This window comes from Protomyctophum parallelum, assembly GCF_964188405.1.
Source record: "Protomyctophum parallelum genome assembly, chromosome: 7".
In the NCBI taxonomy this organism is placed as follows: Eukaryota; Metazoa; Chordata; class Actinopteri; order Myctophiformes; family Myctophidae; genus Protomyctophum; species Protomyctophum parallelum.
In genome coordinates, this window is record NC_139705.1 from 19,651,676 (window position 1) to 19,666,535 (window position 14,860).

At 42.1% G+C, this 14,860-nt stretch overlaps 1 protein-coding gene across 3 annotated transcripts in view; it reads right to left on the minus strand.

The window, feature by feature from the left end:
* Window positions 1–330: 330 nt before the first annotated feature.
* Window positions 331–14,860, minus strand: part of slc16a4 (solute carrier family 16 member 4) — a 34,905-nt gene continuing 20,375 nt past the window's right edge. For 2 of the 3 annotated variants that reach the window (XM_083768298.1, XM_083768296.1), the window contains 4 exons: window positions 11,709–11,920; window positions 7,526–7,619; window positions 7,309–7,320; window positions 331–3,430 (listed from right to left, as the gene is read on the minus strand). In XM_083768298.1, coding sequence (XP_083624424.1) covers window positions 3,246–3,430; window positions 7,309–7,320; window positions 7,526–7,619; window positions 11,709–11,920 — 503 coding nt within the window. In that variant the 3' untranslated portion in view covers window positions 331–3,245. The remainder of the gene's footprint in view (window positions 3,431–7,308; window positions 7,321–7,525; window positions 7,620–11,708; window positions 11,921–14,860) is intronic. The other variant, XM_083768297.1, reaches the window with a different exon arrangement.

Sequence of the window (14,860 nt, forward strand, 5' to 3'; positions counted from 1 at the left end):
GTGAATCACAATCTGCATACACACCATCAAGTGCCATGTGCTGTAAGTACCCTGTTTATATGCAATTTGGCTGCTATAATAATAAAATAAATGTATTATGAAATCTGAATACAAAGCACTGTGCTATTTGAAAAATAGAAAATGCGTAGATTAATGAAAACCATTTTGTATTTGTTCATGTTAAAACATCTGACATAAATGAAAACAACTGTAGCCTGGGTGACAATTGTGTGAATAAAAACGAGTTAACTGCCAAATTCTGTGAATGTGTTCTGTCATGTGATGACATTTCTGTGTGAGACTACAAAGGACCACACATGTACATTCAAGTCACACATCACTTTATTGCAGCTGATTGTACAGTCTGTTTACAAAACAACTACATGAGCTGCGACCAGTATAGCTACTGTGTGATTGGTTACCAATATTTTCTAACCTCAAATCAGGAAACAAAAGTCAAATACGGGTGGACACATCAGTGAAAAAAGAAGGTAGTGGTTCAACATAAAATGCCTTTTCTCCAAATTTCAGCATAATACCCAAACGTCATCATATAGCTACACTTATTGCTCCAAAAGACATACAAATGCTTCAATTTGTTGCTTAAATATGCTTTTCCTTAACCACTTAAGCCCCATACTGACCAGAGTCCCCTAGGTATTGTTGCCAAAAATAGCAGATCTGCAAGCTTACAACATGTGGCAGATCTGTTATTTTCACCAAATGTTTGCCCCCAGATTAGGGACACTAGGGTTCAAATGGTTAAAATACCCCCAAACAGGCATTTGACTCCAAAGGGTAAAGTAACCCAAATTTCAAATCTACTTTTAAAGCATAAACATACATTTCATATATGATTTATATTACAAAACATTCAGTGGCTCCCAGTCACAGATCGGTGGTGAATGCAGCTCACGAGCCAAGAGAGCTCTTGTGCATGACTGTAGTTATTGAAACAATACAAAGAGCTTTGCTGAGCATTGTGAAAGTGAGCTGAGGGGGAATAATTTGGTACTAATTGAAGTAGCATTCTTTGTGTAGAAGCTCTCCAGTGCCACAAGAGGGCAGAGTAACAAAACAAACTGGATCTAGCTATGATCACAGGATTTCTTAAAAGACATCTAAGGGAAAATGTGTGGTTGAAAATGTTTCAAGGTTCAAGTTGTAGGTAGGTTTACTAGTAATGTGTCTTTGGCTCACATTCCAGGAAAGTTAGTAAAGATACAGTATAATAAGGCAAACAGTGGTGATGAACAAGGAATCCATTGAATAATACACAATAAAAATCTATTCCATAAAAAAGAAAGATAACTTCAACAACCATAACAAGACATATATTATTATACAACACAATCAGAGGTTACTTTGCCTTTCATTGGCTGCCTGCAGGCACTCTAGTCGTAGACGCAACGGCATAGTCTTACCAACCCAGTCGGGGTAATGTGTATTGGCTTGCCTTATCAGGTCAAGGTCAAGATCAAGGCATTGATTTTTTTATGTTGGCAGCAAGGTGTACAAAGTATCTTTGAAAAAAACTCTTGCCCAGAGGATTTCATAGTAAAACACAATCCTCCAAATGCAGCATGAGCAATGTAAAGCCTGATTCACACTTTGTCGCGTGATGGCATCGTGCGCCTTAATTAGCAGGCCTACAAGCTCACAAGTTTGTAGGTCTACTATTTTCACCATCGTATGATGGAGCATAAATTAGGCTTAACTGGTTTACCCCGCCACACTCCCCAAATATGTAATTTCATTGTCAATAACAGTGTCTGTAACTTTCAGGTCAGCTAAATGCTTGAAATGGCCTACACAGTATGTAGAGAAAGGATATGTAAATTGTAAGGATATCATTATTACAGTAAAAATTAGGGTGTTATTAAGTGGGCTGTTAATTAGAGCAGGGGTTCTCAACCTGGGGGTCGTGACCCCTCAGGGGGTCGCCAAATAATTTTAGGGGGTCCCCAGATTTTCAAAAAATATATAATTATTTTCAACTGGCTGGGAATTGGAAAGGGTTTATATAGTACACATAGTGCATGCATCCTTAAGGATTATATCTGGTTTCAGTATTTATTTATGATGTATTTTCTCTATTAAGGTTATTGTAGCGGTCAATTTGTATTGGGGGTGGGGGGTGGGGCGGGGGTCGTGAAACATGGCCAAAGCATTTCCAGGGGTCCCCAGACAAAAACGTTGAGAACCCCTGAATTAGAGGAACTGTTGCTTTCAGTGTGCGTATCACTTTTGTGTACCAGCTGTGCAGTATTTTGCATAGAACAGAATTCCTTCAGCATTGCCATTACTAATGGGCCAGCATCAGTATTACACATTGTGTGGTTCAGAAGCAGGCTACATTACATAAAATGATTGCTTGGTATCTGAACTATCCGGCAGAAAATGGGCTAGGACACAACCACATGCAACATGATCTTAACGTGGGCCAAAGTGCATGTTTGTGAGTACAGGTATAAATATAGAGGTATACAAGAACATCTGTCTCATTCATGGATATGGTGTTTCATGAATAAAGAATTTCATCATAGAAAAACTATATGTATGGGAAGGCTATTGTTAGACAAACAGCAGGTAGACACTAGGTTTCCAGCTCAGTACTGTAGTTTAGTTTCTATATCCGGTAGCGCTATAAGCAATGAAAGCCAATACCTCACATATAGAGTTCTAAGCACATTTGGACACATCACGTCATCACTAGAGACTTGCGTGCCATTGTATTTTTTCGAACCGTTGAATCATTCAATATCATTTCCCTGTTTGTGAAAAGGCGGAGACATAATTTCTTTTGTTGTGGTCACACTGCAGAGCACATTGAATGGTTTTTCCATTCAATAAGTGGCAAAGGTTACAAAGCAGGCAAGAGAGCATTCCCAGCAGTGACAAGGGTCCATTTCTGTGTATGTCAGTGTTGCATGCTCCTCCACTGCATACTGAGAGAGTGGCGATCAAATATAATATGGCATAACAGGAAGAGTAATTTTGGCTTATATTCAAAAGATACAAAATACGATTATCTGTTCGTTTTTAGTGTGCTCACAATAATCTTCTCCCCAGTCAGTATAACACTCCTTCAACAAAGTTCAAAGGTCATTTAGGTCTTGACACTAAGTTCACGGTTGCGCTTATGTCCGTGGAATGCAAGCCCATGGAAGATATGAACACGCTGGTTCAGAGTTGAAGGTGTTCCGTGCTTTCGAGTCCCTCTACAGTACACATTGTGCAGGAGGTCATGGGGTGAAGCAGCCATTGGTCTTCCAGGCGCTCTCAGCTCTCTGGGCCTGGGCCAGCTTCTTCCTGGACTGCCAGCGCTGGGCCAGGGGCTCCATGAAGAGGGAGAGTGATGAGAGCAGGTAGCACACTCCGGCCAGGTAAAAGGAACAGTCATACGTATGGGTGTAGTCGTACAGGAAACCTGGAAGGACCCAACAACATAGAAACTGGCATCAGTGATCACTTAGGAATGAACTGAATTACATGTGAATCATGGACAATGTTGACATTGTATTGGGCAATAAGCCTTATAAACCTCCCATTTAAAGCACAGCTTATCCCGAGAACCTTACAGAGTATACCAAAGAGAAAAGGCATGCATATAGGCCTAGATGTGCATGCTGCTGTTACTACTCATGACCTTTAGAGTTACAGTTGGTTCCTGAGGGCCGGAGAATGGCTGCTCACTGCTCTTAATGGCTAGGATTGGATAAATTAGTTGACAAATTCCAATGTATGTGTAAATGTAATTGCATTCAATTCACTTAACACTTAAATGAATTACCTTGATCATGTTTTTAGCTTATCACATTTATAAAGCAAGGAAGCATGCACGACTCCAATCCGTCTTAATCTCTCTGAACATTCTTACCGGGTGCACGGTCGAGGAAAGTTAACTTTTCAAGAAATCTCAAAGAAGAGAATACCAGCTAGCACTCACGGAAAGCGTCAGCATTACATGCTGATGCTGACGAAGGCTATATGCTGAAACGCGTATGTTGTGCTGTCTGCTCTGCAGCATACTATGCAAATTATAAAAGAATAAAGTGCCTTAAACTAAAGGACATTTCCATGAGTGCTGGTATTCTCTTCTTAGAGATTTCTTGAAAAATCTTATCACATTTAAACTAAGTTTAAACTACTCTTTATCCTGACATCAATCACGCGATTCATGCCTGAAGTCTCTGAGTAACCAACTTCACAGCAGAAGCAGTGAATTTAACTGGGGTCAACAACAAGCACTCCAGTATCAGAATATCTACTGTAAGAATTGATTTAAAGATTTTTGTTATCGCTTTTACAAGTGTGGTTGTACAGCAGTCACAAGGAGCCAGTCCACACTCCACATCGACAGCAGTGGCCCTCTAGTGTAGGCTTAGAATTGAGTGTGACTGGAATTCTGCCATCTGGGACCCATAGGCTTTGGAACAAATTGTCTGAAGAGCTTAAGGGGAAGTTCACACAAAAGAAATGCTTGATTCTAACGTCTAGACCTGCAGTGTTAATCAACCTTTTTTGTCCAGTGCCCCTATCCAATATCCAGATCTCCATACCGAATTAAAATGTAAGCAATATTTCTTATTGTGCATTGTGTTGCTTATGTTACTTAGAAAACATCTAATCGATTTCTAAACATCAGATTTTACATTAAACTGTACTGTTAGTATGTGATTATTATGTAATTATTAGCATTGTTGGCATGATGACAATGATAATGACATGCTACCTGACCATGATACAGACTTGATGCTGACCATGACTAACCATGATACTGACCATGACTAACCTTGATACTGACCGTAACTAAACATGATGCTGACCATGACTAAGATATGGAGACACAAAGACAAAGACCAGTACCTTATTGACACAAGGACCAGTACCATGGAATCCCTGTCACACAGTGCTAGCCCTGATAGCCCTGTCCATGTACCCCGGCCCATCATACCCCAACTTGTGTTAAAGGACATATCTTGACTTTAGGCTCCAAACTTTGCATCATCTTTCCAATCACTCTTTTCTCAAACATTGTGTATATTTACTATACTAACAGGCACTTTGGTAGCCTGCAGGGAGGTTTGGTCGACTCAACAGGAAAGTTAACACAAACCTCAAAGATGACAGTTCTTCCTTACAGGAGCTGCCGAGACGGTAAACAGAGACACAAGCTATATCCGTACCACTGCAAAGTCAGGTAGTCAGGTTTTGACCCCAAAATCCATAAGCCCCTCTCAGGAATTGCCTAACAAAGTGGGAATGGACCGTGTCAACGAGTTTACAGGGAACCCCCTCACCCCAACGGAGGCTGGCAAGAGCTTGTAGAGCCATTTTGACAGGAAACGCATCAGAATGCTCACAAACAAATATGGTCAGCTTGATGAAGGATTCTGGACTAAACCTGCATAAAAGTGATGATTGGAAATGGTCTGTCTATACAGAGAATATGTGTATCTATACATCTATCTATACACAATTATTAAACATCACTTTCACAACACCAGACACACAAAACCTGTTCCCTGGATTAAAATCAGGTCTCTTAGTCTCTAAAAGACAAACAGAGTCAATCTGCCATCACTTAAAACTGTCTGACTCTGACCCAACCCATAGAAACAACGCTGTTTTTCTAAGGATTTCACTTGCCTTCAGGCATGGTGAAATGTGACACTTGTCACCCCTCTATGCATTTCTGTCAAAGCAACCCCAAAAAGTCCTGTCTAGTATGAAGGCTGGACTAACTATAGGTTGTTTTTCTCATGTCAGGTTCAGTTTTCACCCTGCATGATGACACGCACGCACATGCGCGCATGCGCACACACACACACACACACACACACACACACACACACACACACACACACACACGCACACGCACACACAAAGATATCCCACAAGGCCCCACAAAATGCATACAAGTGACAAAGACTCCTCAAGTCCTCATCCATTCCCCGGGAGCCCCTTGTATAATCTAATCATCCCCCACTCACCTATTATATTTTGGCATTCAGGCTGTGGCAGTGGGTGCAAAGAAGCACATACCAACATATTTGACAGGAAGAGGAGCAATAGTTGAACGAGATGAGCTTAAATAAGACGCCAAGCTGGTCAGCTGCTTACACGTCACAATGGTACGTGCACATATGACCCAATCAAATATACTGTAACTAGCTTGCAAGCTATGCATCTTTTTTTCCTCTTCCCATTTTTCTCTCAATTTACTCATGCCAATTCACAGTTAACCCCCATGTGTATAGTCCCTGTCACTGCCAACCGATACTATTGGTCTGTGGAGGGTGTAGACAACCATGTCTCTTTGATAGACTTGGAGTCGCCAGCTGGTTCTTTTGACTTGACAAGTGAGTTGTTTCAGCGGGAGGGCATAACGTGTGCTTATAGGAGCTCAATTCCAATCCCTGCTGAACAGGCACCCCAACCAACCTGCTAGTGCAGCAACAGAGATCACCCAACCCAGTGTTTGTTGGAGCATTCGGCCACCCACGTAGGCCTACTATGGAAACTTCAAACCCCAGTATCTACAGTGTTGGACAGGAATGTAGCCCCTGCACTATATACTAGAACTAGACCAGTTGGGTACCGGCCAACTGAACGACGCATGTTGGGAATGATGCAAATAGGGAATGCATGCCCCATCGTGTTATGCAATACCCCTTATACCCGCTGCATCCGTCTGTCTGTGTCCCTTTTGTGCCCATATGGAAAAGTCCTTGCAGTGGTAAACGTCTGTGGAGAATTTATAGTGAGAACTGACTGTGAAAAGTGGACTGACTAACTAATCAAATGGCAGGTGTTGGGAATTCAACACGTGTGGGCAATTCAAGCATAGGCTGGGGTTGCCGTTGCCATGGCAATCAATGGGCTCATTTGAGCAATGGCCAGAGTCTTTGTAGAATGGCTGCCATCAGTCGGATCGATGCTTCTGGACAACCGCCTATCAGACCGAGTGAGATTGTGTGTGTGTGTGTGTGTGTGTGTGTGTGTGTGTGTGTGTGTGTGTGTGTGTGTGTGTGTGTGTGTGTGTGTGTGTCAGCCTTCAAGCATTTTCTGTTTCTATCAGGGAAACATAAGTTAAGATGTGGGGTACGTTTGTAGAATCGCCCTGCCCCTCTGCAGCCCTCAGGTCTCATTGGGTTACGTTAAAGGGTTAAGTGAAACACATTAGGTTAGGTGTGAGTGCCACCCCCCTGTATTTTGTTTTGGTAGTTTCGTTTTTGTTAGTTTTAAGTTTTGTTGCTTAGTTAGTGAGTTGTTTAGTTTGATTTGATTTGGTAGTCTACTCACCATTTAGTTTATCTGTTGGATTTTGTTGAGAATCAGACATTCACATTGTAAATACAACACAGAATTGACTTCATCCCTCATTTTCAATCCATTATTTCACTTATTTCACCATATTATTGTCCATAAATACCTAGTCCAGCAGTAGGCCATATCCTGTGTATGTGTGCTCATAATCATATGCCATTCACATGGTTTTGAATGACGATGATTCACTCACCTGCCAGAGGTGGTCCTGTGAGACAACCCAAGCCAACAAAGAACATCGAGAATCCCATGGAATTGTTCAGTTTTTCTGATCCCACCATGTCTACCTGCAGATGGAAAGAGCAGAACAGGAAACGTCAAGCATAATTAATTTAGGAATTTAAATGGCGTCTAATTCAAAACTTGACTGTGTCACTTGATAATCTTCTCAGTAGTTGATGATCCATGGTCAACTACTACACTATCCTCCTACCTATCAAATAGAAGTTACTTTGTCAATCTAGCCGAGTTTGACTCAGACAAACACGACATCAGTTCTGGTATTCCACAGGGCTCGATTCTTGGCCCTCTGCTTTTCTCCTTGTACATACTGCCATTGGGCGAACTCATTGCCAATCACGGAGTCAATTTTCATTTCTATGCTGATGATACCCAACTTTATCTTTCTGTGGCTCCAGATGATCCCTGTGCTTTAGACCCGCTGGTTACCTGTCTGTCTAGCATCAAATGTTGGATGACTGAGAACTTTCTCAAGCTAAATGAGGATAAGACAGAAGTTCTCATAATCGGTTCTAGTGAACAGAAAGAATCAATATTAAGCAGACTTGGCAACCTGACTGTAGAAAGTAACAGTACAGTAAAGAACCTGGGGGTTATTATTGATTCTGAATTGAATTTTAATTCACACATTAATCATGTTACCAAGATTGCCTTTTTTCACCTTAGAAATATTGCACGAATCAGAGCCTATGTGTCCTTGGACGATGCAAAAACGCTAATCCACGCCTTTGTTTTTTCTCGGCTTGATTACTGCAATGCACTTTTTTCAGGACTGCCTAAGAAAACAACTGACAGATTACAACTTGTCCAAAATGCAGCAGCCAGAGTTTTAACTAGAACTAAGATGAGAGAACATATTACTCCAGTTTTGGCATCACTGCACTGGCTTCCGGTTGTTTTTAGGATTGATTTTAAAATTATTTTACTTGTCTATAAAGCTCTCAATGGTCTCGCACCTTCCTACCTACATGACTGCCTGCCTAAATATGTCCCAAACCGCCCCCCTAAGGTCTTCCACTGCTGCACTGCTGGCCTGCTCGCTTTGCCTAAAAAAATGGCAACTAAAAAATACGGGGAAGCAGCTTTTTGCTTCTACGGGCCGTCGGCATGGAACAAGCTCCCACTGTACCTTCGTCAGGCATTCGTCAGACATTTTTAAAGCTCAGCTCAAGACCCACTTCTACAACATTGCTTTTAATTGATCTTTTATTTTATTTTTATTTATTTTTTTGTTATTCATGTCCTCACTGTATTGCATTACTGCTTGTTTTTTGTCGTTGCCTTGCTTTTCTTTTATTCTCCATTGTTCTGTAAAGCACTTTGAGCTGCATTTCATGTCATGAAAGGTGCTATACAAATAAAGTTTTATTATTATTATTATTATTATTATTACTATATTTTGGATATAAATGATCAAACAACATTGTTGTTAGTTCTTCGTGATCAGATTTTTGGCAAATGTTATTTGAATGCATTTTGGATATTAAGTGTCGGGTTTCAGAGTAGAGGAGACCCTTTTAATTGGCTCAACATTGTTAATGTTGTAATTACAGTGTTTTGTTTTTTTTAATGTTTTTTTGTGGCTTTCACCTTTATTTTATATTTGTTATGGAGGGACAGACAGTAGGCTGACAGGAAATGGGGAGAGAGATGGGGGGGGATGACCTGCAGTAAAGGCCATCGGGATCGGGAGACGAACCCACGGCACACTGCCAGGATTACCAGCCAAGGTGCCTGGACCGCTGAGCCCAGGCTGTAATTACAGTTTTATTACCGGCAAACTCTCCCTTGAAGTCAGAACTGCAGACTCATTCCCAAATGTTCCGTCTGAAAACACACACTCTTCAGATGCAAATTCACCGTATGCTGGTGGTTAAATGTTCACATATTGGCCTCAAATGTTATGGTATCCTATAGTTTATTTGAGGCTGTTCATGATTAATCTTCCTAGTCCAATCTCGCACTTTGAAGTTGCTCTGGATAGGAGTATCTTCTAAGTGCCTAAGTGGTAAATTGTATTAATGTAATATTGATAAAGACGAGCGTAAGAGATAAAACACCATCACTACAGCCTGGGGTCATGTCTTCTAATGCAAATTCCAGGTCTAGTCAAATTCTAGTCTCTAAATAATAATAAATGTTTGTGTACCACTCAGTGGTCAGTGCAGTTGTATGGGGTGTAAACAGGAGCCCCTTCCACCGGAACAAGCTGTTTAGCCTGAAAGAATCAGACACCTTTAACCTTCCATCAAACGGATAGGAGAAGACTCCATTCAGCAGAACAAAAACCGCTCAGACTGGTTCTGTGTGCATGCATGCTCTGTACAATGCCTTACAACGTGACGACACCGGTGGTCATCCCGTTTGCCCAGAAGCATTGCAGCACCGCCCAGCCTATATCTGAAGACACCATCTCCCAACTGAAATGTCACCATATACCATGTGAGAACTCTCACATGAAACACAAATAGGTCATTGCATGATGTGGTGACATTTCAGTTGGGAGAAGATGACCTCACGATACTGGATACCAAGTGACTTAATTGCACCACCCTAAACTGACAGTTGGTAACGCAGTGACGTTAGATATCAAGAAGAGTCAATTGTCACTCGTCTTTCAAGGATACCCTTCTCTCCTTACGTGCGCACATACATGTGCACAAATATGCACGTGCATGCAACGCATCTGTGTTAAGGTAATAGTTGAGTTAATAATGTCATCATTTTAATGTGATTATTAATTTAATCGTCACGATGAGTATATTATAGTTTAACACGTCACACACACATGCACCCTCACGCAAGAGCACGCAGACACACACACACGCATTTGGTTACTGGGGGGCAACAATGTACTGTAAATGAAACACAGACAGATAATGGAGTAAGACTGAAATGCAGATCTGTGTGGTAAGGTTAAAGGTCATCACATGGACAGCCTCCCATACTACAACAATGCTTTTCAACCTGCGGGTCAGTTTTGGGGGGATCCCCAGATGACAGTAAAGTGACAATTTAAGGACTTTTAAGAAATTTTTGATACCTCAAAATAAATAAAGAAAAAAAAAGACTGCATCAAAACAAACTATACTATAAAAACATTGGCCTCGAACGCCTTGAAGATCTGCTATTTTCACAATATTTATCTGTGAAACCAAGTCAAACTATATCTCAACTCCTACAATCCCAAGCTGCTTGTCAGGGCGAGGGGTCCCCAGTTCAAATATGATTATTGTTGGGGTCCCCAGTTCAAATATGATTATTGTTGGGGTCCCCAGTTCAAATATGATTATTGTTGGGGGTCCCCAGTTCAAATATGATTATTGTTGGGGTCCCCAGTTCAAATATGATTATTGTTGGGGGTCCCCTGTTCAAATATGATTATTGTTGGGAGTCCCCAGTTCAAATATGATTATTGTTGGGGTCCCCAGTTCAAATATGATTATTGTTGGGGGTCCCCAGTTCAAATATGATTATTGTTGGGGGTCCCCAGTTCAAATATGATTATTGTTGGGGGTCCCCAGTTCAAATATGATTATTGTTGGGGGTCCCCAGTTCAAATATGATTATTTTGGAGGATCGCGGCCTGAAAAGGTTGAGAGACACTGCTCTACAAGATTAATTTTGTCTGACACCCTCTCACCTTAAGAAGGCTTTTCAAAGAATGTTGAAGTTGTGTGTTTGTTATCTATCTATCTACAGTAATGGAATCTCATCCATTGTAGGGTGCTATTCACTTTATTGTAAACATGAACTGAACTTCTGAACAGTAGATACCATCACATTCCCTACTCACTGTCAAGTTGATTGATCATTTAGCTTTTAGGACACACATACAGTACACACACACTGGAGAGGGATAGACAGGCATGTGTTTTATATATATATATATATATATTTTTTGACAGGCATGTTTCTCTGAATTATTTGATGAAAATGTGCATTTCAAATTAGTTCTTTTTTTAAATTAGGGATGTGTTGATTTGATGCGGCAGTCAGGTCTTTTGGTGGGGCATCCCCCCCCCCCCTGCCCATGCCTGACACTTAATAGACTGTGGTGTGACAATAGAGTTGATTTCCAATTCTGATTCCGACGGAGATGACTTGGCAGAGATAATGCAGATATTGGCCCTCACCAGGACAGGTAGCAGCAACGCCATGTATCCACCACAGAAGATGGCGAAGAAGACTGCGTAAACCATGAGCAAGAGGTAGGTAGTGGCCAACGGGGAGAGCAGGTTTACCACACCGCAGAGGATCAGGTAGGCCTTGTGGTAGTGGTACTTGTGGAAGAGGTTCCTGTCCGTCACCCACCCTGAGGCCAACTGGGCAACGGTCTCAGTGATACCTGCATGGGAGGAACACACGGGAGAGGTTTCAATGGCGAGGGCAAAGAGAGAAGACATGAAGGGTGAAGGAGGAGGACAGTGCAGGTGTAGAGGGCTAGATCATAGATGCAGACTGTTGGTCAAACTAATACTGTATGAGGAAAGGATATTATATAGACAGGATATTAAATTAAATATCCAGGCTGTCACTTTCTATCTACAGAAACTAACAATTATCTGTATGAAACAAGAACATTCAACAGCTATTCCTTAAGAAAAAGCCAAGGTGATCACATGAAAATGGAGGGCCCCAATGTAAACAAGTCTTAGTGCTTTTCTGGGTATCTCAATCCTCTTAGGCTAGCAGACCTTGCATTGAACTGTGCTTTCCTTGAACTGTTCTTATTCTACAAACTGTTAATACAATTATCAATCAATCAATCAATCAAATATAAAGTACACACTTTCAAATGAATGCATTGTTGTATAACATTTTAGAGCAGAATATCCTTCACCAACAGACACACAAGACACCAATAATATCAAGAATGTCATCTAAAGCAGAAGAGATTTGTCAACTGATCGCTGATGATACAGATTTAACCACTTCAACCCTGACATCGCTATTCTGGGCAAAAACATTTGTAAATATAAAAAAAGTAAATAGGGCTTAAGCGGTTAACATAAACATACATGTTGCAATATCTGGACATAAGGGAGAAAGCGTGTTCCACACACCACTGGTATGCCGCGGCTGACATTCCTGAGGAACAGATGCTTAGTCATAAAGAGTTAACTGTCAAAGTCAGCAAAGCTCAGTGTCGGGCCATGTTGCACTGTAGCGTGTGGTTAAAGTGCAGAGGAAGCTGTGCAGGCATGTGGCCAAGTTGTATTGAGTGACCTGCCAACCTGTCACATGCATGTCGCATTAAAGAAACGATACAGTCAATCAATCAGCGTGTGTTGCACACCTGCGCCAGGGAGGAGACAATAAGGGAGGAAAAGTAGGGGATGGGAGGGTGCACTGCAGCAGCACAATGTCACGTTTGATGCACCACATGGCTGTCAAACATCAAGCAGCCTTACACATGATGATCCTGTCTTGGTCAGCAAACAGGTGCTAGAAATTGAAGTCTACAATACATCTATATGCTTTACATCTGTTCTACAGTAAGATAACACCCAGGCAGAACCCCATTATGTGTCGCACCCTTGTCCAATAGATTTATTTTCTGTTACATTGCCTCCAGACTCCAGTGGGTATGATGACTGGGCAGATATAGTATGCTGCTCTCTGCTGAGAACAACTGGAATGCGATAGGCGGTGCGGCAACTGCAGTGGTCTATTGACCGTCGCAGGAATAGCTGCAGGCAGACAGCACCAAGCCATCGATCGATTGATCATACAAACTGGTTCCATGCTGCAGATCAGAGTTGCCCATCCCTTGCTCACCGACTGCACCACAACTACTACAACACACTCTCCACCTAGAGGCTTTCAATGCCTGCAGACCAAATTGCAGAGATGTCTTGCTGCAGTGATCATATTTAATTTAAAGTAATAAAATTAATCCATACAATCTTGAACATGTATTACCATTTTGATAGTTTCCTTGCTGCCTGACTGAGTGCTGCACTAGCCTCAGCAGGCTATAAATAAAGACAAAAGAGGGATGAATAATGAAATGCCCTGTCACTGAACACCTCTGCTTTTGTTACATAATAGAACCTAGTACATATCTCTCCACCACGGTTAAGAATATGACATGAGGCAGCTGTGCTGTGTTTATGTGTCCTCCTCTAGTGACCAGAGAGTTTCCTGGGGCGTGAGCAGACAAGTTGCAAGCTTGTTTGTGTGTTTTAGTCGCAGCAGGTTAGCCCAGGTCTGCAGCTGTTCCCGTTCAGACTCAGCACAATGCAGCTTCAATAAAGCCCTCTCTACATTAAGTAGCGCTTCGGACCAAATGCCTCTCTGGGACAAGTGTCCATGCACTAATGTGAAGCTCTCGCCCCACCGCTGATTAGAGAGGTGTTACCGCATCATTTTGCACTTTTGCAGAGACGCTTTTTGCTTCAAATTGGATGATTGCGTGATGCGTCTGTAAAGTCTGGGTATAAAATTCACTTTCATTCTCCTAGCCTTCCTCATTACTGAGTGGATGCTGTTGGCTCGTACTACCCACTCTTTTGTACACATTGCCGCCTCAGTGCTCCTCCGCAAAACATCAGCCACTTCAGAATTGGACCCAAAAAATGGGGAGCCCCCTCTTGTCACCACGGCAGCTACTTTACTCAGTTGGCTGTTGCTTAGCAACTCCCACTAGTGACAGTGTTGGTGGCGGTGGGCTGACACGGGAACCGACCCGGACGATAGTGGGCTCCCTCCCTGGGACAACTCAATGGGCCTCTGTGACAGGGACGGAGGGGGACAGCAGGACACAGGGACGGAGGGGGACAGCAGGACACTGAGACAGGGACGGAGGGGGACAGCAGGACACTGAGACGGTGGCTTTGTGGTGTGCGTAGTAGACAGTCTCCGAGTCTCCGCTCTCTCAGCTCAACACTGCTAATGAGAATATGACAAGAGCAAATGTGTCCAAGGAATCTGTTTCTCTCTTTCCGGCACACTGATTCTAATTGGTAGGCACGCTGCTCATTAAGTAGACCCGTGGACCACCAGAGGATATTGAGCATCTATTCTTTTCTTGTTTTTTGTTTGAACACAGAGCACTGCATCTGGTAAATGGTGCATTTATATCTACAATAAGGGATAGTAGAGCTCAAGAATTGTCTTATTTTACTGTACAAAGTGGAGATGGGTGAGTTCCTTCTCCCAAGTATGTTGCCTTTATTGAGACAGACAGTTTGGAGGATGAGGAGACAACATAGGGAGGCAGAGGGAACAAGGCTTTGATGGGATTCAATTCTAGCCCTACATTCAACATCAGGAATAATCTGTT